The following is a 27,894-nucleotide window of genomic DNA, read 5'->3' as shown; positions in this document are numbered from 1 at the left end:
AAAATTATAGAACAATCGCAATACATTATAAAATCGAATCGCAATACTTGTAGAATCGCAATTCTTAAAAATCGCAATACATATCGTATCGGCACCCAAGTATCGTGATAGTATCAAATTGGGAGGTGTATCGTCCCAGCCCTATGACGAACTGGACACAGTTTTCAGTCCTGCAGTACCAGTGAAGTATTTATGAAACAGAATTACTGAACTATTAAGGGTGTTGTCTTGCTTCTCAGTAACTTCTATTCTTAACTTCTATAACTTCTAGTGTGTGTCTGAGACTGATTAAACACAATGTGCGTGGGACCAGGAGTGAGGAAGCTGCTTTACAGACACGCCTGTTTTGCACACGGCACTTAAACACAGAACCAGGAAACAAGAAACAGTTTCAGTTCAGGGAAAGAGAAACTGAAGTGTAGTTGAGCTGTTGTGTGTTTGCATCTCTGTATTTTTGCAGTAAAATGGCAGAAGCCAGAATTACTCAGGATGAGTTCCTGTGTTCAGTGTGTCTGGATCTCCTGAAGGATCCAGTGACCATTCCCTGTGGACACAGTTACTGTAAGATCTGTATTACAGGCTGCTGGGATCAGGAGGATCAGATGAGAGTCTACAGCTGCCCTCAGTGCAGACAGATCTTCAGTCCAAGACCTGCTTTAGTTAAAAACACCATTCTGGCTGAAGTGGTGGAGAAACTGAAGACTAACCTTCCTGCTGACTGTTACGCTGGAGCTGGAGATGTGCAGTGTGACGTCTGTAATGGAAGAAAACGCAAAGCCGTCAAGTCCTGTCTGGGGTGTCTGAACTCTTACTGTCAGAATCACCTTGAACAACACGAGAGTTTCTTTAAAAGAAAGAGACACAATCTGACTGATGCCACTGGACGACTGCAGGAGATGATCTGCCAGAAACACGACAAGCTCCTCGAGGTTTTCTGCCGTACTGATCAGAAGTGTATATGTCTGCTATGTACGATTGATGAGCATAAAAACCACGACACTGGATCAGCTGCAGCTCAGAGGACAGAGAAACAGGTATGAACTTAAAGGAGTCTCATAATACTGATTTACAGGCTCATCATTTTGTTTATGGGTCTACTAGAATACATTTACATATTTAATGTCTGTTTTCACCCTCACTGTCTGAACGCTGTTTTAGCCCTAGAAACAGAGACATTATTCATATTACATTATTTTGTGTTATGCAAGAGAAAATCATACAAGTTTGGAAAGACATGAGGATGAGTAAACAATGAAAGAATTTACATTTCTGGGTGAACTATCCTTATAAAATTGATGAAATAATTTGAAGAAAATAACCTTACCATGTAAGATCTTTAACCCCTCAGTCTCACCACTTCACAGATATTGGATTCATATCTGTTTACCTGATGATTTGTGTGATGTTTCTCCTGTCATTGGTTTGTCCTTTAGCACCAGCTGAAGGAGACGCAGAGGTCGTTCCAGCAGAGGATCCAGCAGAGAGAGAAAGATCGTCAGCAGCTGAGAGAGGCTGTGGCGTCTCATAAGGTGAGTCTGGAGAAGAAGAGAAGTTTGAGAAGTCTCAGTCAGGACTCACTGAAGCTCAATGTGTGATTGTGATGTGTGTCCTAACAGCGCTCTGCACAGACAGCAGTGGAGGACAGTGAGAGGATCTTCACTAAGTTCATCCGCTCCATTAAGAGAAAGCGCTCTGAGGCGACACAGTGGATCAGAGATCAGGAAAAGACTGCAGTGAGTCGAGCTGAAGGACGACTGGAGCGACTGGAGCAGGAGATCAATGATCTGAGGAGGAGAGACGCTGAGCTGGAGCAGCTTTCACACACACAGGATCACATCCATTTCCTGCAGGTAACAGAGATCTAGAAGAACAGGATCATAGTGGACTTGATCACGAGACTCACAGAGCAACATTTCATGAGAGCAGAATGAGACGTTGACTGAAGTGTTGATCTTCGTGATGTTCGGTGTGTTCCAAAGAATTCAGAATGAATCAAATCTACTCAGTCCTTCCATGTGACGCCATTGATGCACTTGATCTCTTATATTAATGTTATTGCCAGATGTTTGATCATCCAAGTGTTTTCCTAGAAAGTTCACATATAGTGTAAGTGTCAAACGCTAGAACTTATAGCACTAGTATGATATAATGAATATAGTGTTGTCAAAAGACCCGGTACTTCGGTACCAAGTCGGTACAAATTTTTTTTTAACGTCACGGTACCAGGTTTTCTCAAACCCGGTACTTGATGCGCGTGCATGCCCGAAGCGCGTGCAGTTGCGTCCTCTTCATAAAAGCACTGATGGCGATCGGCGGTGCTGCTGCTGATGTGGTGCTGATGTTTTTGCGCGTGCAGATACGTTATTTCTTATACTGTCTATGGTTATTTCAAATGGCACGCGGCAAGCGCGCTCATAATAGAAGCGGCGCGCTCGCTTTTCCATGTGCGTTCATGGATGTATAGCAACGACAGACGCCACGGGAGTACAAACGCTTGTGCGAACTGCGCTCTCCATGACGACGAGGAAGTGTGACATAGGCCTATTAATTGATTTCTAGCCCTTGCATTAGCTTTACTACTAGATATATTTATGGAGATGAGAAATAAAAAGCCGTCATTAACATCAGTCCGTCAGAAAAGCAGTTCTAGTCTTATTCTTGGCTGGATAACTCTTAGCAGGTTTAAAAAGCCCCTTTAAAGTTAAATATGAATACAGTTTTGGATTAAATAAAAGTATAGTCAAGTCCAGGGGTCGGCAACCTTTTTGTCATAAAGTGCCATTTTTAAGTTTCCAAGTTCATCACTGTGCCACAACACACACATAGCCTATATATATATACACACACCCAAACACACACTCATATAAATACACAAACATTTTACGTTTTCATAATGGCTTACACAGAAATAGTACAGAAATTTTAATATTTCTCTTGAAATTTGTTTTAGATTTAGATAGACAATTTAATAATATTTATAACTCCTAACTAGAGATGCACCGATTACAATTTTCTAGGCCGATTCCGATTTCCTATTTTTCATTGAGTTTGACCTGCCGATACCGATTTTTTTTGCCAATTCCGATTTCATTTTTTCTAACTACTTTACAGCACACACAAATATTTTTTTTCTATATATATATTTTTATAAAATACCATATCCTTTTACCCAAACTGAATAATAAAAACAAGTTTAAATGGGTAAATTTTATATAAATATTTTTGAGTCTTAATTTTCTTTTCTGACATAACCTAATCCAGTTCTTGTTAAAACACACTAGACATGCACATTCTACGGCTACGGCTTGTGTGTGAACGCACTCTCTGATTCCGGAAAATCACTGGCAGTGTGAATGAACCAAAATCAAACGAACCCGGGTCAAATCTCGGGTCACTTTATCCGTGTATTTTCTGGAATCTCTGTGTGAAAGGGGGCTTTAAATTGAGCGTGAGCAGCGCAGACAAATTAGACTCGGCGGCGAGACCCCCGCTTCACTACTGCTCACGCGCTCCAGTTGGGCGCTCGCGCGCTGCCCCTGCTCCCGGTGTGAATGCACTCATTGATTAACATGTACGCCGAAAAAAAATATGCGTGAAACGGCCGTAATTCACGAGGCTTCCTACATGTGCGTTCCGTGTGCACGTGTGATGCTGATGTTGCGCGATGTTTATCATGGGGAGCCCGAGTGCATTTGACCGGCATAAAACTAGACTACTTTATCTGAATGAAATACATACACTTCTCTCGCATTTGCTTGTGTGCCAGCGATTAACCCTCCGCGTGCCAGTGTTGGCACGCGTGCCTTAGGTTGCCTACCCCTGGTCAAGTCAAATAAAACATATTTTATCTCCTGTATAGTTTGGTAATGCAACAATAAGATACCATTCATTAACATCACTTAATGCGTTATCTAGCATAACACATTGACTGAACAATATATTTTTACAACATTAATTAACGTTTGTGAATGTTATTTAATACAAAACACTTGATTGGTCATGTTTGTTCACTTTATTCATTGTGCATTAAATAATGTTAACAGAAATAATGTTAACTTTTGATTTTAAAAATGTATTTTTAAATTAACCCCTAAAGGAGAATAATTGCGACAGTATATAACTATTGTTTTTTTTGTTAGGTCATTTTATCAATGTTATCTAACAAATGGAATCTTATTGTAAAGTGTTTTTAATACTACAGTTTCCATCTTTGTGATATACACTTTAATATAATTATGTAAATTTTATATAAATTAAGCTTTGGTACCGAAATTGGTACCGAGAACCGTGGATTTTCACTGGTATCGGTACCGAATACTGAAATGTTGGTACCGTGACAACACTAAATGAATATGAGAAGAATGAAGCTGATGCTGTGATGGATTGAGGAGAATTACTAAAGATCAACAAGAGCCGCAGAAATCTGACAGTAGTGCAGGTTATTGATGAAGTGTGGAGGTGATGAGCTTTGATTTCTGTTTTTTGTAGAGTTTCCAGTCTCTCTCAGCTCCTCCTGAATCTACAGACGGAAATGACAATCCCTTCTGTTCTCTCTCCTCTTTTGATGGCGTGAGAAAATCTGTCCGTCAGCTGAGGGACAAACTGGAGGATTTCTGCAAAGAGAAGTTGTTCTCTGACAGAGGTAAAGTCCTGGAGATTCTGCTCTCAGAAATGACCCTCCATCATCTCATATCATGTAGAAGATCATATTAGAAATGTCTTAGTAATAAGCAATTACTTAGCAATATCTTTTTTAAAGGCGCGCAAATGCCAAAGATTTACGAGATGAAACTTGTAGACCTGGTTTCACAGACAGAGTTTAGATTAAGCCAGGATTAAGCCTTAGTTCAATTAGGGCATTTAAGTAGCTTTTAAAAAGGTACCTTAGAAAAAAAACATTACTGGTGTGCATCTTGAGATAAAACAATAGCACTGATCTATTTTAATGTCCAAGTTAATCTACGTAATTAAAGGTTTCAGTGCCAGATTTCTAAAGCGGTTATTTAACACTCAGAAATATAATGTCATGATAATAAATGGAGGATACAAGATGCAAGTAACAACAGTTTATTTATAAATGAAGTGTAGTGCAAAGTCCAAGCAGTCTGGTGCAGGGAAGGCTGCTCTTACCCCTTCTAAGGCCGTCGTGACCTTCGATTCGATCTCCCATGTGAGTGTGGAGATAAATAGTGTCTCAGGTCAAATGCACTCGGGTGTGGACGGGCGTTCGGATGGATAAAAAATACGAGATAAAGAGTCGGGTTTGATGTTCTTGGAACCCAGGCGGTACGAGAGAGAAAAATCAAAACGGCCGAAAAAAAATTGCCCACCGAGCCTGCCTGGAGTTGAGTCTTTTAGCAGATCTAATATATTCCAGGTTCTTGTGATAGTTCCAAACGATAAAAGGTCCCCCGACCCTTCTAACCAATGATGCTATGTGGGACCAAATAGTCTGGTTTGTGTCCCCGGGTTACCACTAGATGTCCTCATTCCCCACGATCCTTGTTTCCTCATTGCACTCAGCTGTCCCTTGTCACTAATCATTGCACTCAGCCTATTCCCCATTAGCATTGTCATTTCCCTGTGTATATAAGCCTGTCTGTTTTAGTATGTGTCACGCAGTCCTTGTATTTATCATGCCACTTCTGTTGCCTGCCTGTTCTTGTTTTGGATTGCCTTATCGGATTTTGACCCATGCCTGGACTTGACCACTGATACGGATTTCTCTAATAAATACTTTCTGCAATTGGATCTTCTCCCTTGTTTCCGGTGTGTGCGATCGTGACAGAAGGACTCCGTCAAACACAAGATCCAGCGGTATGTATGCCAATGTCTCTTCCCCAGCCACCGAGCGGGAGAGAAGACAGATTTTTGAGGGGACCCGGTTGGTCAAATTCCGCGGGACCCGTGGAGGCTGCAATAGAGGAGGTGGTCGAGAGGAATCCCGACACCACTCTCCACTCTGGCCCCTCTTCGACCCTGGGTTGGTGATGTCCAGCCCAGAGCCCCATCCGCCGCTGATTCCGCCCAGCCCAGAGCCTGCACATTGCCATCAGAAACAGCAGAGGAGGGGTAAGACCTCCTGTCTCCCCAAGGAACCAGAGGCAGAGCCTCACTTAACTTTGTTTGAATGTTTCACGTGGTGGGATCGTCTCACTGAGCAGAGTGCTGCATTCCCGGTAGATTCCGGGGAGACCGCAGCATCCACTCGCTCTCGAACACGGAGGAGGAGAAGGAAGGAAGACCCTCCGGTGGTCCCAGTTCCGGTGGTCCCGAGTCCGGTGGTCCCAGTTCCGGTGGTCCCGGGTTCGGTGGTCTCGACTCCGGTGGTCCGGAGACGGAGGAGGATGTAAACGGATGGTCCGGAGACGGCTAAAGGGCCTCTTTAGCTGATTGTCCGGTGGCTCCTAACACGGAGACCCTCCCGGAGGTGACTGCCGTCACTGACGCACCGCCCAGGCGTCCTGCTCTGCCCGCGCCGCCCAGGCGTCCTGCTCTGCCCGCGCCGCCCAGGCGTCCTGCTCTGCCCGCGCCGCCCAGGTGTCCTGCTCTGCCCGCGCCGCCCCAGGCGTCCTGCTCTGCCTGCGCCGCCCAGGCGCCCTGCTCTGCCGGCCCCGCCCAAGCGGCTCGCCCTGCCGGCGCCACCCCAGCGACCGGTCACGTCTGCCGATCCAGAGACTGTTCACGTCACGTCTGTCGATCCAGAGACTGTTCACGTCACGTCTGTCGATCCAGAGACTGTTCACGTCACGTCTGCCGATCCAGAGACTGTTCACGTCACGTCTGCCGAGCCTGTGTCTTCAGACAGGATGGCCGCCGCCGAGCCTGTGTCTTCAGACAAGATGGCCGCCACCGAGCCGGTGGTGTCTGTTCCTGAGCCGGGGGTGTCTGTTCCAGTTCCTGAGCCGGGGGTGTCTGTTCCAGTTTCTGAGCCGGGGGTGTCTGTTCCAGTTCCTGTGCCGGAGGTGTCTGTTCCAGTTCCGGAGCCGGTGGTGTCTGTTCCAGTTCCTGAGCCTGTGGTGTCTGTTCCAGTTCCTGAGCCGGTGGTGTCTGTTCCAGTTCCTGAGCCGGTGTCGGTTCCTGTGCCCTGTCCGCCCGAGGGAAAGTCTCCGCCCTGGCCTCCCGATCGACTGTGGTTTCCGCCCTGGCCGCCCGATGGGTCGTCTGCTTCGCCCTGGCCGCCCGATGGGTCGTCTGCTTCGCCCTGTGTATATAAGCCTGTCTGTTTTAGTATGTGTCACGCAGTCCTTGTATTTATCATGCCACTTCTGTTGCCTGCCTGTTCTTGTTTGTGTCTTGTTTTGGATTGCCTTATCGGATTTTGACCCATGCCTGGACTTGACCACTGATACGGATTTCCCTAATAAATACTTACTGCAATTGGATCTTCCATCTTCCATGGCAGGAGAAGGAAGGAAGACCCTCCGGTGGTCCCAGTTTCGGTGGTCCCAGTTTCGGTGGTCCCGAGTCCGGTGGTCCCAGGTCCGGTGGTCCCAGTTCCGGTGGTCCCGGGTTCGGTGATCTGACAACACAAGACATCAAACAATGAACACATAAAAGTGCGGCTGATAGGCAACAGCTGGCGCTAATAATTACGGTGATTGGCAATCACCCTGACACACACACACACACACACACACACACTGACATACAGGCAGAAAGAGAGACAGTGAATTCATGAACCGTGACATAATAATTCCCCTTTACATGCTTAAATAGTACATGCTTAAAAATAGTAATAATATACAACAAAATATATATTATAAATACAAATCTATAATATACACCCCTGATAAAAAGTTTGGGATCGTTAAGTTTTTTTTATTTTTTTTATGTTTTTAAAGGAGACTTAATTTATTTGATCAAAAATACAGTAAAAACAGTAATATTGTGGAATGTTATTACTAATTAAAAGAACTGTTTTCTATTTTAATATGTTTTAAAATGTAAAATAATAACCTGGAATGTATGGAGGTGTTTTTATCTGGACTTTTTGATGAACAGAAAGATTGAAATAGAAATATGAAATGAAAAATAGAAATGTGAGTTATTCTAAATGATTTAAAATAGACATGTTTATTGACATTTTAAGGCGAGACACTACAGGTGAATAGGGTAAAATTGTTAACTAGCAGATATCACCATGAAACTTTCCCAGTTGATTACCTACATTAAGATGAGAAAAAAATGTATTACAAGTTTTCTATAATTTAATGTTTAAATATGCAAATTAGGCAATATCTAATTAAATATGTGCTATTTTGCATATATTTAAAAAAAACGAAATCTGAGTATTGGATAAAGCCAGGTTAAAAATTATTTTTTCATTGTGTTCACATATTAGATGGAAAAAAATTACAGAGGGATTTATGGATATCTACTTTTGTTATCCTGTAAATCAGAATATATTGTCAATACTGTCAAAATGTTTTTTGGAATAAAATGTTATATAAATCAGGCTAGGAATAATATATTTACAAATCCCTCTGTAAATGTCTTCATAATATATAACTAGGTACAAGACTGGAAAGTTTGGTGTATATAGGTGCTACTGAAGTGGAGATTTCGTACTTGGAGTATGAGAGAAAGGTCATTTTGAGAAAACGGGCTTTAAAGATTTATCATCAGCCAATGAGATTGCGCATTCAGCCCTTTTACTTTCACGATTGGTTGCTGATAAAAAGGAAATTACCATATTTGGATCCGACAGCGTTGTAAAGGAGAGAGAGAGCTATCCAGCCGTGCGTGTGATGACAGAGAGCAGACAGAGATCGCGGAGCAGCGGGAGGATTAAGAACGCCAACTTTTGTTGAATTTATGAGAAATCTACTGACGCGAACAGACAAAGTGTAGTAAAATAAAGACCTTAATGTGTATTTCGGACTTTTTTTCACCACAAGTCTGAAAGAAGACATGTTATTGAAGACAAATATCCAAAAATCTCAAAATTGACCAGTAAAAAAAAAAAAACGATGTTTTTGCCTGCCGTGTCTCGCCTTAAATGTCTTTACTGTCATTTTAACATTTTTACTGCACATTTACAAAGTGGGAAAGAGAGCATAACTATATCATACTTACTGACATCCAAAAAAGCAAGATTTGAAATGAACTCGTGACTTTAACAAAGATGTAAATCAGGACAGGCCTAAACTGGGGATTTAACATATTCTTCAAAAACAGGATAAAACTAAGGGATAAATATGGGTAACACTTTATTTTAAGGTGACGTGGTTATACGTTACTACATGTACTTACTATAGTAATAACAAATAAACCAAACCCCAACTGTAACTCTATAGGAAGTACATGTAGTTAATTGATATTACTCAGTACTTACTAGAGTAAGTACAATGTCACTACATCACCTTAAAATAAAGTGTAACCTAAATATGACAATTTTTCACTGAAAGCCAATTAAAAACATTGATCCATGTTTTAGAGGTAACATCACAGTAGTAAATAAAATAGCTTTTCAAGAGTTTCAGGAAAGGAAGAACAAACTGAAAACTCTTCTGTAAAAACTATTCCACTATGTTTTTTATCCTTAACAGGATTTTGTATCAATTCTCTTTCATTTTTGAGTCATCCGATGGAAATTTGAAAAGCTCAAGGTCACCTAAGGCTGAAAACACTGAAAATCCCCAACAATAGGCCTACAATGCTTCAAAACTTTGTAAACCATATTATTACACTTATTGGTGAATCAATTTAATGGATCCTTGCTAAATTAATGTATCAGTTGCTTTAAAAAAAGATCAAATTAAAGGTAAATTCATTCTACCATTTTAATAGTGTAAATATAATAATAGACCTAATTATAATAAACAGAATAATAACCAACATTAATATTCAGGGAAGACGATTAGACGATATTTTATTAAGAGGGGGGTGTCAGGGACCTGGATGATGGATAATGATAATGATGATTTGCACAGGATATCAGACAGATCTGACAGATTCATAATTCCTGATTCTGATGTGTTTTCTTTCCATCAGATTCCCATCAGTTCACTCTGGATCTGAACACAGTGAATAAAGCCCTCAGTCTGTCTGAGAAGAACAGAGTGGTTACTAACACTGACAGAGAGATTCAGCCGTATCCTGATCATCCTGACAGATTTGATGTGTTTCCTCAGGTTTTGTGTAGAGAGAGTGTGTGTGAACCCTGTTGCTGGGAGATTGAGTGGAGTGGGAGATATGTGTGTATATCAGTGTCATATAAGAGCATCAGCAGGAAGGGACGGAGTAATGAGTGTCGGTTTGGACTTAATAATCAGTCCTGGAGTTTGATCTGCGCTTACTCCGGTTACTCATTCACACACAATAACATAAAGACTGATCTCCCTGTAAAGTCCATCAGCAGAAGAATAAGAGTGTGTGTGGATCACAGTGCAGGAACTCTGTCCTTCTACAGCGTCTCTGACACACTGAGCCTCATACACACAGTCCAGACCACATTCACTCAACCGCTCTATCCTGGGTTTAGGGTCCTTTCTGGATCATCAGTGAAACTGTGTTGATGAATGAGAATAGACTGATGAGAGATTCTACCCATAATGCTTTGAGCTGCATGATAAATCAGTAACAGTGAGATGTTATAGAGTCTCTTATTTTCTCTTCATTACATTAATAACACAGCTGACCTTCTGTCAGTGAAATAACATGTCAGAATAAATGTGTAATGAATCCTCATATAGACAGTAAGATCAGTGTGTGTGTGTGTGTGTGTGTGTGTGTGTGTGTGTGGTAGAGCTTAGATTCTCTGCCCGAGCCCGAACTTGATCTGACCCGACCCATGGGCCGATATTTCCCGCCACTATCCTCGGGCCGGGCCGGGCCCTTGATCAAGCATTTGTGTTTTTTTTAATCATTACTTTATTAGCCTAATTGGGTGGGGAGTAAGCTATGCCATTATCAGAAATATTATATATATTTTTAGCAAAGTAGGCCTAAGAAACAAATGTGTACAAAGTTGCACAAGTTAGGCTACAAAGTTACAAAATGCAACACGTCACGTGTAATGTGCAGCGTCTCTTTGTCACGTGAAATAAGGACAGTAGATGCAAGTGCAAGAAAAAGGTTTATTGAATGACACGTAGTCAGAGATCTGAAGCACACAGTTGATGGTCCCTGGTAGCGCAGGATGGCAGATGGGCAACCCGGATCCCGTGGTGTGAACTGGTGAGCAGAATCCTTGAACAAAGCTGACGGAACACCCAAACGAGTCCACAAGGTGAAGAGACGAAACAGGATCCTCAGACGACGACAGGCAGAACGAACTCGAGGGAAACACCACACCGGGAACCAGGAACACCAACGAAGACCAACTACACAGGAGATAATCCCACAACGATCTGACAAACACAAGACGGAAACAATGAGCTTATATAAGGATCGCTGATCAGAATCAGCTGGCGCTGATGACAATCAGCGGCTGATCAGCGACCACGCCCACACACACACACACAACACAACACGAGAAGGAGTCAGTGAATTCATGAACCGTGACACTCCTCCACTCGCACGCATCACACTGGGCCTGCTGTGCTGTACTGTGTAGCTTAAGTGCAACATGGAGCTTGAAGATGTAAAGAAAAAAAAGAAAAACAGGAGAATTAACTTTGAGCAAACTTTGAGTTTGGAGGAAAGTCGGAGGTATGGAACCATTTTAAACAAGTCGTGGGCAGTGACAACATATGTGTTGGCTTTGTCGAGTGCATTAAGTGCTCGCCTACGACAGCAACAAAACGGGACTTCGACGATGAACAGACACATGAAGCATGCCATGACAGAAAGGATGATAGTCAGCCTTCAATGTCCTCTTTTGTTACTTCTCCAGTCCTAGGCCATCCAAAGGTCATTCTTGTTCTGAAAAACTGAATTGAATTTCTGTCTTTGATCTGTTGTTCTTTGTTGTATTATTAAGTCAAGTCATCTTCATTTATATAACGCTTTTAACAATGTAGATTGTTCCAAAGCGGCTTTACAGAGATACAAGGATAGTTTCAAGTAACAGAGATTGTTTTGGCTTTATAGCAGTTTTTGAATAAAGTTATTTTCCAGCTTAAGTTAGTTTGATTGATTCACTTCCGTCGCAACGATCATTAGTTATTAACTTAGGGGCCGCTAACACGACACCGTTTTAACAGGAAACTCTACACAGACTTTAAATGCGAAACCTGTAAGAACGCTGATGGCGTGCACATGCGTATTACGAGTTCAGTCTATTGGTATGCGCGTTTGAATATATGTGCGCAGGTTTGTAATTCCCTACAAACCAAGCCTTAAGAAACTACTTGTCTGGCCTTAACATTTTGATACAGAATTGTATCACTTCGGGGGAGATACGCGAACCGAATTTTCCCGACAACGCTTTATCTGTAGAGTGGTAAAGGGATCCTCCATAAGGAGAAACAAGTTGGCACTTTAGCACCCCGCTATGACATCGGGTCCAGGCGAAGGTCTGGCTGCGGGTCCCCTGAGCTGGGACTGGTCCCCTGAGCTGGGACTGGTCCCCTGGGCTGCCGGCTCCGCACTGGTCCCCTGAGCTTATTATTTAAATTATAAATGCTTAATGTTTCAGCTATTTGACTTCTGTTAAAGTGACATTTTTCAGGGACAGCAGTGCATAAATGTGCTTATACTGTGTAGAACCAGTCAGTATTTTAGATTATTACACAATAAATAAAACAATACTGCCAAGTTTTCTAACACATGGATTTATATACTTTGTCAATTTCGTGACCAGATGACTTTGACAAAATGATTTAAAAATAAAACGTTTGAAACTGCATTTAATAACATTTATTCCCGTACAACACAGAGCCCTGCACATAACATACATAAAATATAGTGTCCATGAATTAAGAATTTGTTGATCACTTTTTATTAAATCATTCCATAATTTCCAAGATGGCGGCTTGTTAGTCTGTTGGTGTTTGTCTACTTGTCGTAAAAAATAATCTTATTATTTTATCATAAATGACCTGTTGATGCTTTATAAATCTCGTTTTAAGGAGCCCATCGACTATTGCTAACTTACATGATCTTGATTTTCAAAGCTAAAATCACTCCAATTTAAGTTCAATCAACTCAATCCCTGGTTTCTCGAACGTGGACTGGTTTGTGAATAACAACAGCGTTGTATGTACCGAGACACGGGGCACAAACAGTCAAATTTGTGATCGATTGCGGGTCGCTATTTGGGACTGGAGCTAGAAGGATTGAGATTTTAATGGCGGTATCGAGGTATTCACAGCTCTCAGCTCGAGTCCTTTAGCAAGAGCTTATTTGCTGTTGCGGTGTCTTCAGTGTTGTCTGCTGAAGGTCGTGTTTTAGAGGATCCTGGAGGATTCTGTAGTACGTGCTGCCTCATTTTATGGGCTTGTCAGGGTTCTACGGCTGGGGACTCTGGAGGACAACGTGGCGTTTAAGCACCATCATGGATCTGGGAATCTGAAGGATCTAAAGAGATTCTGTATGGAGGAATGGTCTCTGATCTCTTGTCAGTTGTTTAAACTAAATTACAAATTTAGACAAAACTAATTAGTCATTGAAGGAGAAGACTCAGCTGTTCTCTTGGCAAAAGAAAGTTGCAAAAAGTACTGAATAAAAGGGTGCCATTAATTCTGATTGATGTGCAAAGAGATTTTTCCCCACATTTACAATTATTTTACTTCAATGAAAGGTTTGATTATTGTGATTTTTTTTTATAAAAGATCAAAATGATTAAGAATGCAGATTTATTTTTACATGCTTCTTTGTTCATACTTACCAAGGGTGCCAATAATTCTGACCATGACTGTATCTAATGGCAGAGCAAGCACATTCCATTCTCTTACAGGTCTCTACACAGACACATAGCTCCAATATATGCAAATTAGTGGTGTAACGGATCACAAAACTAAAGGTTCGGATCACATTTTCGGATCAGCAAAAAAAGTTATAAATAAATAAATAAAATACAAGGGCTTTCACATATGCTGCATTTGCAGTGCGCAACTGATCCACTTGCTTTACCCCGGTCTTAAAGTAAAAAGATGAATGTGAAAAATAGTAGTATTTAATTAAATACATTTATGGTGAGATTACTACATTTTATTTAATTAAATGCATTTATGGTGAGATTATTATATTTTCATGTCAATCTGTGTTCATTTTGACCACGAACCATGCTCTGTCACTTTAATTCTCCACTGTACTGGAGATGGTCTTTTCTCCTGTTGTCCTCTAATGGCTCTGTTTCCACCCCTGTCTCTAGCACCAGTGAACCATTTGGTGAGAGCCCTGTTTCTGATTGACATCTTTGGTCAATGAATTCTTCTTCAATCCACCTGCATAAAAGTAAGAGTTTACACACAAAATTCCTAATATTAATTCCAAATTATGATCATGATTAAAATATAATTAATCATGCAGCACTAGCGTGCGTATTGGTAAAAGTATTACACAAATGAAATTCACTTGACTTATGCATAGGAGTACAACAATAAAACACTTACCATATATGACCTCAAAAAGGCGCAAATCTCTAAATCTCTTCTTGCCATGACGGTCAAACAGACTGTACTGGATTGCCACTTCATTTGAAATTAGGAAACTCATCATCCTTCTTGTGGCATCATCCAGTGAAGAACCACCAACAGATACAGACAGAATGATTTGTAGATGACATGCGTAAGTCAGCTTCAGAATGATCAAAATAAAAACCAACAAGCAACATGAACACTGATCATGAACCTACAACACTAGACATGAATCTTGGGTCAAGCAACTTTTCATTCATAGCCTCCACTTCTTCTGTTGTTGTTAGAGGGAAGACAGCTTCTTCAGGAACAATTAAACATTTAGGCCAAAGTGGACAAAGATAAATTTAATTATTTTATCTTTGTTCAAAGTAAATAAATAGTGCTTTTATTTTTTTAGCTACCGTAGTATAATATTTAACAGTAGCATTCACCATGTAGACTTCACTGTATTAATTATACATGGTTTCTTAAAGCTACTGTATAAAAGAAACTTCGTGGAAAGTTTTACGTTACGTTACCTCAGGTGAAAAAATTCGGCTATACAGCCACAAAAAGCATAATTAAAGCATAAAATCTATAAAAATGGGAACGTGACTTGATTAATGACATGCAAAAACAAAAGTACACCTTACTGTCAACAGAAATGACCTCAATTTTAAGCCCCACGAACATAATAGGCCTAATTTACTGTTACGCGCCTAAAAAAAAGACAACTTAATTGGCTAAATTTGTTTAAAGGTCATTTCAGTTGCCAAAACAAAGTTCCCTATGGTTAAAAACACAGATAATACAGACATGTTTAGAAAATATTCATTTTACCTGCTTATTTCTGTATCCACGACCTCGTCGAAATATCCAGAAACGATTATGAGTAACTCGCTGTATCCTTGTAAAGAAACTGTATCCTTGCGCCTGGGCGGGAATTATTGTAGTTTGAATATTTAAAATCTTTATAGTTGTATTTTAAATTTCCGATTATTTTCGGCAAATATTATATGACATATGATATAATGATATGATATTAAGTGAAAAGAATTCGTAATTAAAAACATTCGAAGCAGGACTACTTTGTCAAGCTTAATGTGTCGTCAGTCAGTAGCTGTTTACCCTTCAAATTGCGCAAATTGAAATTGCGAATTGAAAATACGCTGGAAACGCGTCAATTTTGCAAAAACTCCCATTTATCGCAAAAAAGTTTTTACATATATGTGACCTGTCACGGAAACCAGGGACACAAGTCGGCAGCACAACTTTTGAGCAAAATGAGAAAGAAGCGTTTTTTTTTCAAAATTGGTGATTTTCGTTTTTTTGCAGAGTCTGTTAGTTGAGATCACGAAGAAGCCTCTCCATGTTTGAGATAGCAGTATTGGTATATTTAAAAGCGTACATTTTGATGTTGAAATCGGCTTGTTTTTCGGAGATTCTAGAACGCAGTAGGGGCGTGTCATTGTTGGTGTGTATTTCCATACTGAATAAGCCGGCGTGGCTACTTCTTATGCAGAGCTCTGGCCGGCTCTATCTGATTTCAAAATTCAATGAACATGGACGCCAATAACATTACGATGTCCAGCAATCGATTTAAATAGTAGGTTCCATGGGGTTTAATTTGTCGTTTAATGAGAGGTAGCCTAATACATGTTGTCAGTGCCAATACATAGATCCGCCTATATAATTAACGTGTATATGAATGGTACAGTGGTAGAGCTTTCGCCAGCCGTGTCAGAGGTTGAGTTCGAATCCGCCCTTGTATGGATTTTTTTTTTTTTTTTCGTATAGTTTTTTTTCTCTCATCAAAACGATTATGTTCATCAGTGGTTGTATATCAAGCAGGGACACGCAAACGTTTGAATTATTTTGTTATTTCAACAGAACGAATAGAGAGTATCCGCAACGCAACGGATTGAAGCGCGCGTCGAGTGAAGACAATGCAGTGTGTGCACGAGCCACACGAGTAAACACTGTAGCCTATCTGCGCCACTGATCGCAGCGGCAACGAGCACTTTGATCACTTGATTAAAAAAAAAACACATTTCCGCGCTAGTACCTTATTTAAAAAACGAACGAAATGAATGCTCTGCCAGTTAACTGGAGATGTTTTATTTAGAGAATTTGTAGAATTGGTACATTCAGGGGGGAGGGGGAGACGGGGGAGCTTTACAGGGGGTATGACTTATCTAAATGAGATGTAAATGAGCCCTATTGTCATTCCCAGAAGGGCGAGAACTTGCCAATCTTTAGAAGCAGATTTCTACCATTTCAGTTTTTTTTGAGTGCCTACCTTCAAATGGCCACAACTTCTCCAAATATTATCAGATTTACATGTGTTACACATCGTTGGAAAGCTTGAATACTACACTTTCAGAATATGTGAATAACTCAAAATGCCCCAGAACCGACTTGTGTCCCTATTTTCCGTGACTGGTCACATATATATCTGGATATAACCCACATGGGGCCCACATATCAATGTTGGCTGGGTTGAGATGCACCCATAGATTGGATTTCTTTTTGTAGATATACACAGAGGGTAACAAGCTAATAAAACACAACTGGGAACAATCACAGAACTATTCGACAAGAAAACCACAAAATGACTATGAAATGGAGGCGGAGACAGAAACTTAAAAGTCCACACACAAGACAGGTAAAACATAAGATACTGAGGAACAAACAGGTAGGTTTTATTCTCAAAGCTGAACTCAGTCATTTGATCCTTAATAAAATTCCCAGCTCTACAGAAATGAATGATATTTTTAAAGGAATGTCATATGAGTGTTATTATGGTAGAAATTCCCCTATGCATCTGACTCAAGTTACACAAACATGTTGAGATCACATGATCAGACAAATACTAGCACTGAGAAGATCCACGCTGGACGTTCATTACTACATGTCATGCATCGAATTAAGAAAAATACAATACGATTCCTAAACAAAAAGATATTTTGTGTGACTATTAAACCCAATATCTACTTCTAAATTGAAAGTTATGAATACCATTCATTTCTATGGTTTTATGGTGCGTCATTTTAAACACCTTTTACCTTATTTTATTTATTCTCAGGTTAGGTAAAGTAAGTCAAATCTGTCCTAAATAATAAGCATTTGAATTTCCATACTTACAATATTTAGATCACAGAAGACTTCTGCGTGGTCAGTTCAGCTCAATCTGTTGTTAAACTGAGACTTATGGCAGGCGAGCTTCTTAATTTCAATTATATATTTTTTTTATTAAATACAGGTTAACTAGTTTACATAAAAGGTACTAATATATAAAATAAAAATAGTAAAGCAAAAGTAAATCAAAACCAAATAATTTACAAGCTTTTATCTTCATGAGGCATTGCAATGGCAAGGCATCTAACACCGGAGAGGCCGTCCTTGGTGAATCAGCGTCTGCCTGGACATGTCATTCCAGCTCTTTTTAATGTCCATCAACTTTTTGACATCTTCAGAAATCTCCTCCTGGAAACTCCCTAAAACTTGTTCATTGGTAATTCCCTCCTGGAAACACCCTAGGATCATTAAAGGGATACTCCACTTTAAAATGAAAATGCTGTCATCATATACTCACCCTCATGTTGTTTCAATCCTTTATGAATTTCTTTCTTCTGCTGAACAGAAAGGAAGATATTTAGAAGAATATCAGTAACCAGACAGTTTCTGGTCCCATTGACTTCCATAGTATATTTTTTTCCTACTATGGAAGTCAATGAGACCAGAAACTGTCTGGTTACTGACATTCTTCTAAATATCTTCCTTTCTGTTCAGCAGAAGAAAGAAATTCATAAAGGATTGAAACAACATGAGGGTGAGTATATGATGACAGAATTTTCATTTTAAAGTGGAGTATCCCTTTAAAGCCTTTGCCTCTTCGTCCTTCTTCTTCTGGACCTTTTCTTCGACACATTCTGTGTCTCATCCGCAACACATAGATGGTATTGCTTGCATTTTTCTTCTTTCTTTGGCAAAGCTCTTTCTAATACATTTTCAATTTCTCTCTACTCTGCCATATGCTTAATAAATGCTTACAACATTCAGTGTGGTATGTTTTTCTTTATAAACCATTTCCTCAATAAATGATTTTACAACATCAACTTCTGGTGTTTTGTTTTACACAAACACTTCCATTATATAAGGTCACCATTATGGTTGACTCCAATACATAATCGCTTCATACACAAAAAGGCATATTTATAATATAAACATTTATAAAAATAAAAAACATTTACTTGCATAAAGCAAACATTAAATGTGAGTGATTCACTTTACATTTGTGGTCTATGAGCTCTATACGTGTACACGCCCTCCTTATTACTGAAAAACAGTAAGAAAGATTAAAATAACTTAGCAAAATAATTACCATTGACAACAGACTTGCTGCCATGAGATGAATTGTTTTTGTAAATTTGACTCATCTTATACATCATGTATTAGTGTATGATTCAACTGTTCCCCAGGGTCTAGTATTAAAAATAATAATAATAGAACAATCGCAATACATTGCAAAATCGAATCGCAATACATGTAGAATCGCAATTCTTAAAAATCGCAATACATATCGTATCGGCACCCAAGTATCGTGATAGTATCGAATTGGGAGGTGTATCGTCCCAGCCCTATGACGAACTGGACACAGTTTTCAGTCCTGCAGTACCAATGAAGTATTTATGAAACAGAATTACTGAACTATTAAGGGTGTTGTCTTGCTTCTCAGTAACTTCTCTTCTTTGAGTGTGTGTCTGAGACTGATTAAACACAATGTGTGTGGGACCAGGAGTGAGGAAGCTGCTTTACAGACACGCCTGTTTTGCATACGGCACTTAAACACAGAACCAGGGAACAAGAAACAGTTTCAGTTCAGGGAAAGAGAAACTGAAGTGTAATTGAGCTGTTGTGTGTTTGTATCTCTGTATTTTTGCAGTAAAATGGCAGAAGCCAGAATTACTCAGGATGAGTTCCTGTGTTCAGTGTGTCTGGATCTCCTGAAGGATCCAGTGACCATTCCGTGTGGACACAGTTACTGTGAGAGCTGTATTACAGGCTGCTGGGATCAGGAGGATCAGATGAGAGTCTACAGCTGCCCTCAGTGCAGACAGATCTTCAGTCCAAGACCTGCTTTAGTTAAAAACACCATTCTGGCTGAAGTGGTGGAGAAACTGAAGACTAAACTTCCTGCTGACTGTTACGCTGGAGCTGGAGATGTGCAGTGTGACGTCTGTAATGGAAGAAAACGTAAAGCCGTCAAGTCCTGTCTGGGGTGTCTGAACTCTTACTGTCTGAATCACCTTGAACAACATGAGAGTTTCTTTAAAAGAAAGAGACACAATCTGACTGATGCCACTGGACGACTGCAGGAGATGATCTGCCAGAAACACGACAAGCTCCTCGAGGTTTTCTGCCGCACTGATCAGAAGTGTATATGTCTGCTATGTACGATTGATGAGCATAAAAACCACGACACTGGATCAGCTGCAGCTCAGAGGACAGAGAAACAGGTATGAACTTAAAGGAGTCTCATAATACTCATTTACAGGCTCATCATTTTGTTTATGGGTCTACTAGAATACATTTACATATTTAATGTCTGTTTTCTGTCTGAACGCTGTTTTAGTCCTAGAAACAGAGACATTATTCATAATACATTATTTTGTGTTATGCAAGAGAAAATCATACAAGTTTGGAAAGACATGAGGATGAGTAAACAATGAAAGAATTTACATTTCTGGGTGAACTATCCTTATAAAATTGATGAAATAATTTGAAGAAAATAACCTTACCATGTAAGATCTTTAACCCCTCAGTCTCACCACTTCACAGATATTGGATTCATATCTGTTTACCTGATGATTTGTGTGATGTTTCTCCTGTCATTGGTTTGTCCTTTAGCACCAGCTGAAGGAGACGCAGAGGTCGTTCCAGCAGAGGATCCAGCAGAGAGAGAAAGATCGTCAGCAGCTGAGAGAGGCTGTGGTGTCACATAAGGTGAGTCTGGAGAAGAAGAGAAGTTTGAGAAGTCTCAGTCAGGACTCACTGAAGCTCATTGTGTGATTGTGATGTGTGTGTAACAGCGCTCTGCACAGACAGCAGTGGAGGACAGTGAGAAGATCTTCACTGAGCTCATCCGCTCCATTAAGAGAAAGCGCTCTGAGGCGACACAGCGGATCAGAGATCAGGAAAAGACTGCAGTGAGTCGAGCTGAAGGACGACTGGAGCGACTGAAGCAGGAGATCAATGATCTGAGGAGGAGAGACGCTGAGCTGGAGCAGCTTTCACACACACAGGATCACATCTATTTCCTGCAGGTAACAGAGATCTAGAAGAACAGGATCATAGTGGACTTGATCACGAGACTCACAGAGAAACATTTCATGACAGTAGAATGAGCCGTTGACTGAAGTGTTGATCTTTGTGATGTTCGGTGTGTTCCACAGAATGAATCAAATCTACTCAGTCCTTCCATGTGACGCCCCTTGATCTCTTATATTAATGTTTTTGCCAGATGTTTGATCATCCAAGTGTTTTCCTAGAAAGTTCACATATAGTGTAAGTGTCAAACGCTAGAACTTGTATGATAGCACTAGTATGATATAATGAATATGAGAAGAATGAAGCTGATGCTGTGAAAGTGCTGGATTGAGGAGAATTACTAAAGATCAACAAGAGCCGCACAAATCTGAGAGTAGTGCAGGTTATTGATGAAGTGTGGAGGTGATGAGCTTTGATTTCTGTTTTTTGTAGAGTTTCCAGTCTCTCTCAGCTCCTCCTGAATCTACAGACGGAAATGACAATCCCTTCAGTTCTCTCTCCTCTTTTGATGGCGTGAGAAAATCTGTCCGTCAGCTGAAAGACAAACTGGAGGATTTCTGCAAAGAGAAGTTGTTCTCTGACAGAGGTAAAGTCCTGGAGATTCTGCTCTCAGAAATGACCCTCCATCATCTCATATCATGTAGAAGATCATATTAGAAATGTCTTAGTAATAAGCAATTACTTAGCAATATCTTTTTTAAAGATGCGCAAATGCCAAAGATTTACGAGATGAAACATGTAGACGTGGTTTCACAGACAGAGCTTACATTAAGCCAGGATTAAGCCTTAGTTCAATTAGGGCATTTAAGTAGCTTTTATAAACGTACCTTAGAAAAAAAAAACATTACTGGTGTGCATCTTGAGACAAAACAATGGCACTGATCTATTTTAATGTCCAAGTTAATCTACGTAATTAAAGGTTTCAGTGCCAGATTTCTAAAGCGGTTATTTAACACTCAGAAATATAATGTCATGATAATAAATGGAGGATCCAAGATGCAACAGTTTATTTACAAATGAAGTGTAGTGTAAAGTCCAAGAAGTCTGGTGCAGGGAAGGCTGCTCTTACCCCTTCTAAGGCTGTCGTGACCTTCGATTCGATCTCCCATGCGAGTGTGGAGATAAATAGCGGTAAAATAGGCCTCGGGTGTGGACGGGCATTCGGATGGATCAAAAATACGAGATAAAGAGTCGGTTTGATGTTCTTGGAACCCGGGCGTTACGAGAGAGAAAAATCAAAAAGACCGAAAAAAGTGCCCACCGAGCCTGCCTGGAGTTGAGTCTTTTGACAGATCTAATATATTCCAGGTTCTTGTGATCGGTCCAAGCTATAAAAGGTACCCCCGACCCTTCTAACCAATGACGCCATTCTTCCAACGCTAACTTGACTGCTAACAACTCTCTATTACCAATGTCATAGTTACGTTCGGCAGGTGATAACCGGTGAGACAAAAACGCGCAAGGATGCATCTTGTCGTCTGTGGGAAAGCGTTGGGAAAGAACCGCACCTACCCCCACCTCTGACGCGCCGACCTCCACCACGAACTGACAAGAAGGATCAGGGGAAATCAGGATGGGAGCCAAAACAAAGCGACTTTTCAGATTGGCGAAAACAGCTTCGGCTGTATCGGACCACCTGAACATCGTTCTGGGGGAGGTCAAGGCAGTCAGAGGCGCGGCTAGTTGGCTGAAGTTGCGAATGAAACGGCGATAGAAATTGGCGAACCCCAGAAACCTCTGTAGGGCCTTACGGGAATCTGGACTTGGCCACTCTACCACAGCCTTAACCTTGTCAGGATCCATATGCACTCCCTCAGACGAGAGGATGTACCCTAGGAAAGGAACAGACTGCATGAAAAGCGAATTTCTCCGTCTTGACAAAAAGCCCATTCTCTAGCAACCTCTGAAGCACTCGTCTGACGTGCTGAACGTGTTCCTGGAGAGAAGAAAAAAAAAATCAATATGTCATCCTGGTAGACATACAGTAATTCCTGTTTACATGCTTTTTTAATTATATATAGGTGAAAAATAGTAATAATATACACCAAAATATATATTATAAATACAAATCTATGATATACACCCCTGATAAAAAGTTTGGGATCGTTAAGTTTTTTTTAAAAAGAACTTAATTTATTTGATAAAAAATATAGTAAAAACAGTAATATTGTGGAATGTTATTACTAATTAAAAGAACTGTTTTCTATTTTAATATGTTTTAAAATGTAAAATAATAATCTGGAATGTATGGAGGTATTTTTATCTGGACTTTTTGATGAACAGAAAGATTGAAAGATTGAAATAGAAATATGAAATGAAAAATAGAAATGTGAGTTATTTTAAATGATTTAAAATAGACATGTTTATTAACATTTTAAATGTCTTTACTGTCATTTTAAAAATTTGACTGCACATTTACAAAGTGGGAAAGAGAGCATAACTATATCATACTTACTGACATCCAAAAAAGCAAGATTTGAAATGAACTCGTGACTTTAACAAAGATGTAAATCAGGACAGGCCTAAACTGGGGATTCAACATATTCTTCAAAAACAGGATAAAACTAAGGGATAAATATGGGTAACACTTTATTTTAAGGTGACGTGGTTATACGTTACTACATGTACTATTATAGTAATAACAAATAAACCAAACCCTAACTGTAACTCTATAGGAAGTACATGTAGTTAATTGATATTACTCAGTACTTACTAGAGTAAGTACAATGTCACTACATCACCTTAAATGGACGAACTACTTCTGCTCTCACGCAAAAACAAGGACTTTACCAACTCTGCTGCTCTGTGTTTCACGGAAACCTGGCTGAACGAAGCCATTCCGGACAGCGCGTTACATCTACCGGACTTTCAGCTGTTCAGAGCGGATCGCGATATGGAGTCAACGGGGAAAACGCGCGGTGGTGGGACATGCTTTTACATCAACAGAAGGTGGTGTACTGATGTAACTGTGTTAAGGAAGATGTGCTGTCCTGATGTGGAAGTGCTTTTCATTAACTGTAAGCCGTTCTACTCGCCGCGGGAGTTTTCCTCGCTCGTTCTCATCAGTGTTTACATTCCACCGCAAGCACACGTGAGTACGGCGCTGCAACAGCTGGCTGATCTGATCACAGAAACAGAACAACAACACCCGGACTCTGTTCTTATCATTCTCGGAGACTTTAATCAGGCAAAACTCACACGTGAACTGCCTAAATTCAAACAGCACATTACATGCCCCACCAGAGACAATAATATTTTGGACCATTGCTACACCACAACAAAGGATGCATATCGCTCCGTCGCCAGAGCAGCTCTAGGACTTTCCGATCACTGCCTGGTTCATCTTCTACCAACTTACAGGCAAAAACTTAAAACTGCTAAGCCAGTAATAAGGACTGTAAAGAGATGGACCAACGACACAGAGCAGGTCTTACAAGCCTGTTTTGAATGCACTGACTGGAGTGTTTTTGAAGCTGCTGCCAGCGATCTGGACGAGCTCACAGAGACTGTAACATCATACATCAGTTTCTGTGAGGATTTATGCATCCCTACCAGGACTTACTTATCATTCAACAATGATAAACCATGGTTCACACCAAAACTCAGACAGCTTCGTCAGGTCAAAGAAGATGCCTACAGGAGTGGGGATAGGATCTTGTATAATCAGGCCAGGAACACATTGACAAAGGAGATTGAAGTGGCTAAGAAGAGCTATGCCAAAAAGCTGGAAAACCAGTTTTCCTCCAACGACCCTGCATCAGTGTGGAAAGGCCTGAAAGACATTACCAACTACAAGACACCATCCCCCAGCATCGACAGCAACAAGCATCTTGCGAACGAGCTGAATGTCTTTTACTGTAGATTTGAGACCCCCGATCAGACACCCCATACCCGCCCTGACCATCTCTCTACACAGCCATCAACACCTCCAGCCATCCCCCTCCCCTCCCCCCCTGCACTTCAGATCAGTGAGGATAATGTGCGTCAGATCTTCAGGAAACAGAAGAGAAGGAAAGCACCAGGCCCAGACGGTGTTTCACCAGCCTGTCTGAAAACCTGCGCTGACCAGCTGGCCTCTATCTTCTCACTGATCTTCAACAGATCACTGGAGCAGTGCAAAGTCCCTTTCTGCTTTAAACGCTCCACCATCATCCCAATCCCGAAGAAACCAAAGATCACAGGACTCAATGACTACAGACCTGTTGCCTTAACATCTGTGGCCATGAAGTCATTCGAAAGACTGGTGTTAGCATATCTGAAGGACATCACTGGACCCTTGCTGGACCCCCTGCAGTTTGCCTACAGAGCAAACCGGTCTGTGGATGATGTGGTCAATATGGGACTGCATTACACCCTACAACATCTGGACAAACCAGGGACCTATGCAAGGATTCTGTTCGTGGACTTTAGTTCTGCCTTCAACACCATCGTCCCATCACTGCTCCAGACCAAACTGACCCAGCTCTCTGTCCCTAGCTCCATCTGTCAATGGATCACCAGCTTTCTGACAGACAGACAACAGCTAGTCAGAATGGGCAAAATCACGTCCGACAGCCGCACCATCAGCACCGGTGCTCCACAGGGATGTGTTCTCTCACCACTGCTCTTCTCCCTGTACACAAATGACTGCACCTCTAAAGACACCTCTGTCAAGCTCCTGAAGTTTGCGGACGACACTACTGTTATCGGACTCATCCGGAACGGTGACGAGTCTGCGTACAGACAGGAGGTGGAGCAGCTGGCTCTTTGGTGCAGTTATAACAACCTGGAGCTGAACACGCTCAAAACAGTGGAGATGATCGTGGACTTCAGGAGAAACCCCCCTGCACTCCCTTCACTCACCATCATGGACAGCACTGTGACTGCAGTAGAGTCATTCAGGTTCCTGGGCACCACCATCTCTCAGGATCTGAAGTGGGACACTCACATAGACTCTATTGTGAAGAAAGCCCAACAGAGACTGTACTTCCTGCGTCAGCTGAGGAGGAGGAGCTGCTCGTACAGTTCTACTCAGCTGTCATCCAGTCCATCCTCTGCACTTCCATCACCGTCTGGTTCGGCTCTGCTACCAAAACCGACCTCCGTAGACTACAGCGGATAGTTCGGACTGCTGAGCGAATCACTGGCACTACCCTTCCCACACTCAAAGTACTGCACTCATCCAGAGTGAGTAAAAGGGCTCGCAAAATCACTCTGGACCCGTCACACCCAGCACACTTTCTGTTTGAACTGTTACCGTCTGGTCGACGCTACAGAGCACCGAGCACAAAAACAACCAGACACAGGAAAAGTTTCTTTCCCCAGGCCATCTACCTCATGAACACTTAAATGTTCCCCTACTGTGGAACAAACATGTGCAATACTTCCCTCAGACATTTCATTATAGCACCTTATAACTTTATATATATTTATAATTTATAATCTTTTATTTTATTTTATTTTTATTTTTTCTATTTTTTATTTATACCTATGTTACTTGTCACTTGTCTTGTCACTTTATTTTGTATGTGTACTGGAAGCTACTGTCACCAAGACAAATTCCTCGTATGCGCAAGCATACTTGGCAATAAAGCTCTTTCTGATTCTGATTCTGATTAAAATAAAGTGTAACCTAAATATGATTATTTTTTCACTGTAAGCCAATTAAAAACATTGATCCACGTTTTAAAGGTAACATCACAGTAGTAAATAAAATTGCTTTTCAAAAGTTTCAGGAAAGGAAGAACAAACTGAAACCTCTTCTGTAAAAAACTATTCCACTATGTTTTTATTCTCAACAGGATTTTGTATCAATTCTCTTTCATTTTTGAATCATCAGATGGAAATTTAAAAAGATCAAGGTCACCTAAGGCTGAAAACACTGAAAATCCCCAACAATAGGCCTACAATGCTTCAAAACTTTGTAAACCATATTATTACACTTATTGGTGAATCAATTTAATGGATCCTTGCTAAATTAATGTATCAGTTGCTTTAAAAAAAGATCAAATTAAAGGTAAATTCATTCTACCATTTTAATAGTGTAAATATAATAATAGACCTAATTATAATAAACAGAATAATAACCAACATTAATATTCAGGGAAGACGATTAGACGATATTTTATTAAGAGGGGGGTGTCAGGGACCTGGATGATGGATAATGATAATGATGATTTGCACAGGATATCAGACAGATCTGACAGATTCATAATTCCTGATTCTGATGTGTTTTCTTTCCATCAGATTCCCATCAGTTCACTCTGGATCCGAACACAGTGAATAAACACCTCAGTCTGTCTGAGAAGAACAGAGTGGTTACTAACACTGACAGAGAGATTCAGCCGTATCCTGATCATCCAGACAGATTTGATGTGTTTCCTCAGGTTTTGTGTAGAGAGAGTGTGTGTGAACCCTGTTGCTGGGAGATTGAGTGGAGTGGGAGATGTGTGTGTATATCAGTGTCATATAAGAGCATCAGCAGGAAGGGACGGAGTAATGAGTGTCGGTTTGGATCTAATGATCAGTCCTGGTGTTTGATCTGCACTTACTCCAGCTTCTCATTCTCACACAATAACATAAAGACTGATCTCCCTGTGAAGTCCATCAGCAGAAGAATAAGAGTGTGTGTGGATCACAGAGCAGGAACTCTGTCCTTCTACAACGTCTCTGACACACTGAGCCTCATACACACAGTCCAGACCACATTCACACACACACTCTATCCTGGGTTTAGGGTCCTTTCTGGATCAGTGAAACTGTGTTGATGAATGAGAATAGACTGATGAGAGATTCTACCCATAATGCTTTGAGCTGCATGATAAATCAGTAACAGTGAGATGTTATAGAGTCTCTTATTTTCTCTTCATTACATTAATAACACAGCTGACCTTCTGTCAGTGAAATAACATGTCAGAATAAATGTGTGTAATGAATCCTCATATAGACAGTAAGATCAGTGTGTGTGTGTGTGTGTGTGTGTGTGTGTGTGCGTGTGTGTGTGTGTGTGTGTGTGTGTGTGGTAGAGCTTAGATTCTCTGCCCGAGCCCAAACTTGATCCGACCCGACCCGCGGGCCG

The 27,894-nt window shown here is 40.8% G+C and overlaps 2 protein-coding genes across 2 annotated transcripts; both read left to right on the top strand.

Annotated features, from left to right (window-relative positions):
• The first annotated feature begins 157 nt into the window (after window positions 1-157).
• LOC309496426 (uncharacterized protein) lies at window positions 158-27,757 on the top strand. The gene is made up of 10 exons (XM_082166418.1): window positions 158-1,034; window positions 1,434-1,529; window positions 1,617-1,850; window positions 4,489-4,642; window positions 9,997-10,519; window positions 19,420-20,026; window positions 20,418-20,513; window positions 20,600-20,833; window positions 21,270-21,423; window positions 27,063-27,757. Exons 1-10 carry the CDS (start codon window positions 465-467, stop codon window positions 27,581-27,583), a joined length of 3,189 nt encoding a protein of 1,062 aa, XP_082022544.1. The 5' UTR covers window positions 158-464; the 3' UTR covers window positions 27,584-27,757.
• LOC309496427 (uncharacterized protein) lies at window positions 6,381-8,013 on the top strand (the record flags this gene model as incomplete). The annotated part of the gene is made up of 3 exons (XM_082166419.1): window positions 6,381-6,540; window positions 6,596-7,208; window positions 8,005-8,013. The coding sequence occupies exons 2-3, from the start codon at window positions 6,810-6,812 to the stop codon at window positions 8,011-8,013; spliced, it is 408 nt and encodes a 135-aa protein (XP_082022545.1). The 5' UTR covers window positions 6,381-6,540; window positions 6,596-6,809.
• Window positions 27,758-27,894: the final 137 nt, after the last annotated feature.

Source organism: Leuciscus leuciscus (genome assembly GCF_965113295.1).
Source record: "Leuciscus leuciscus genome assembly, chromosome: 4".
Lineage (NCBI taxonomy): Eukaryota > Metazoa > Chordata > Actinopteri > Cypriniformes > Leuciscidae > Leuciscus > Leuciscus leuciscus.
This window is presented reverse-complemented; position numbering and strand designations above follow the sequence as displayed.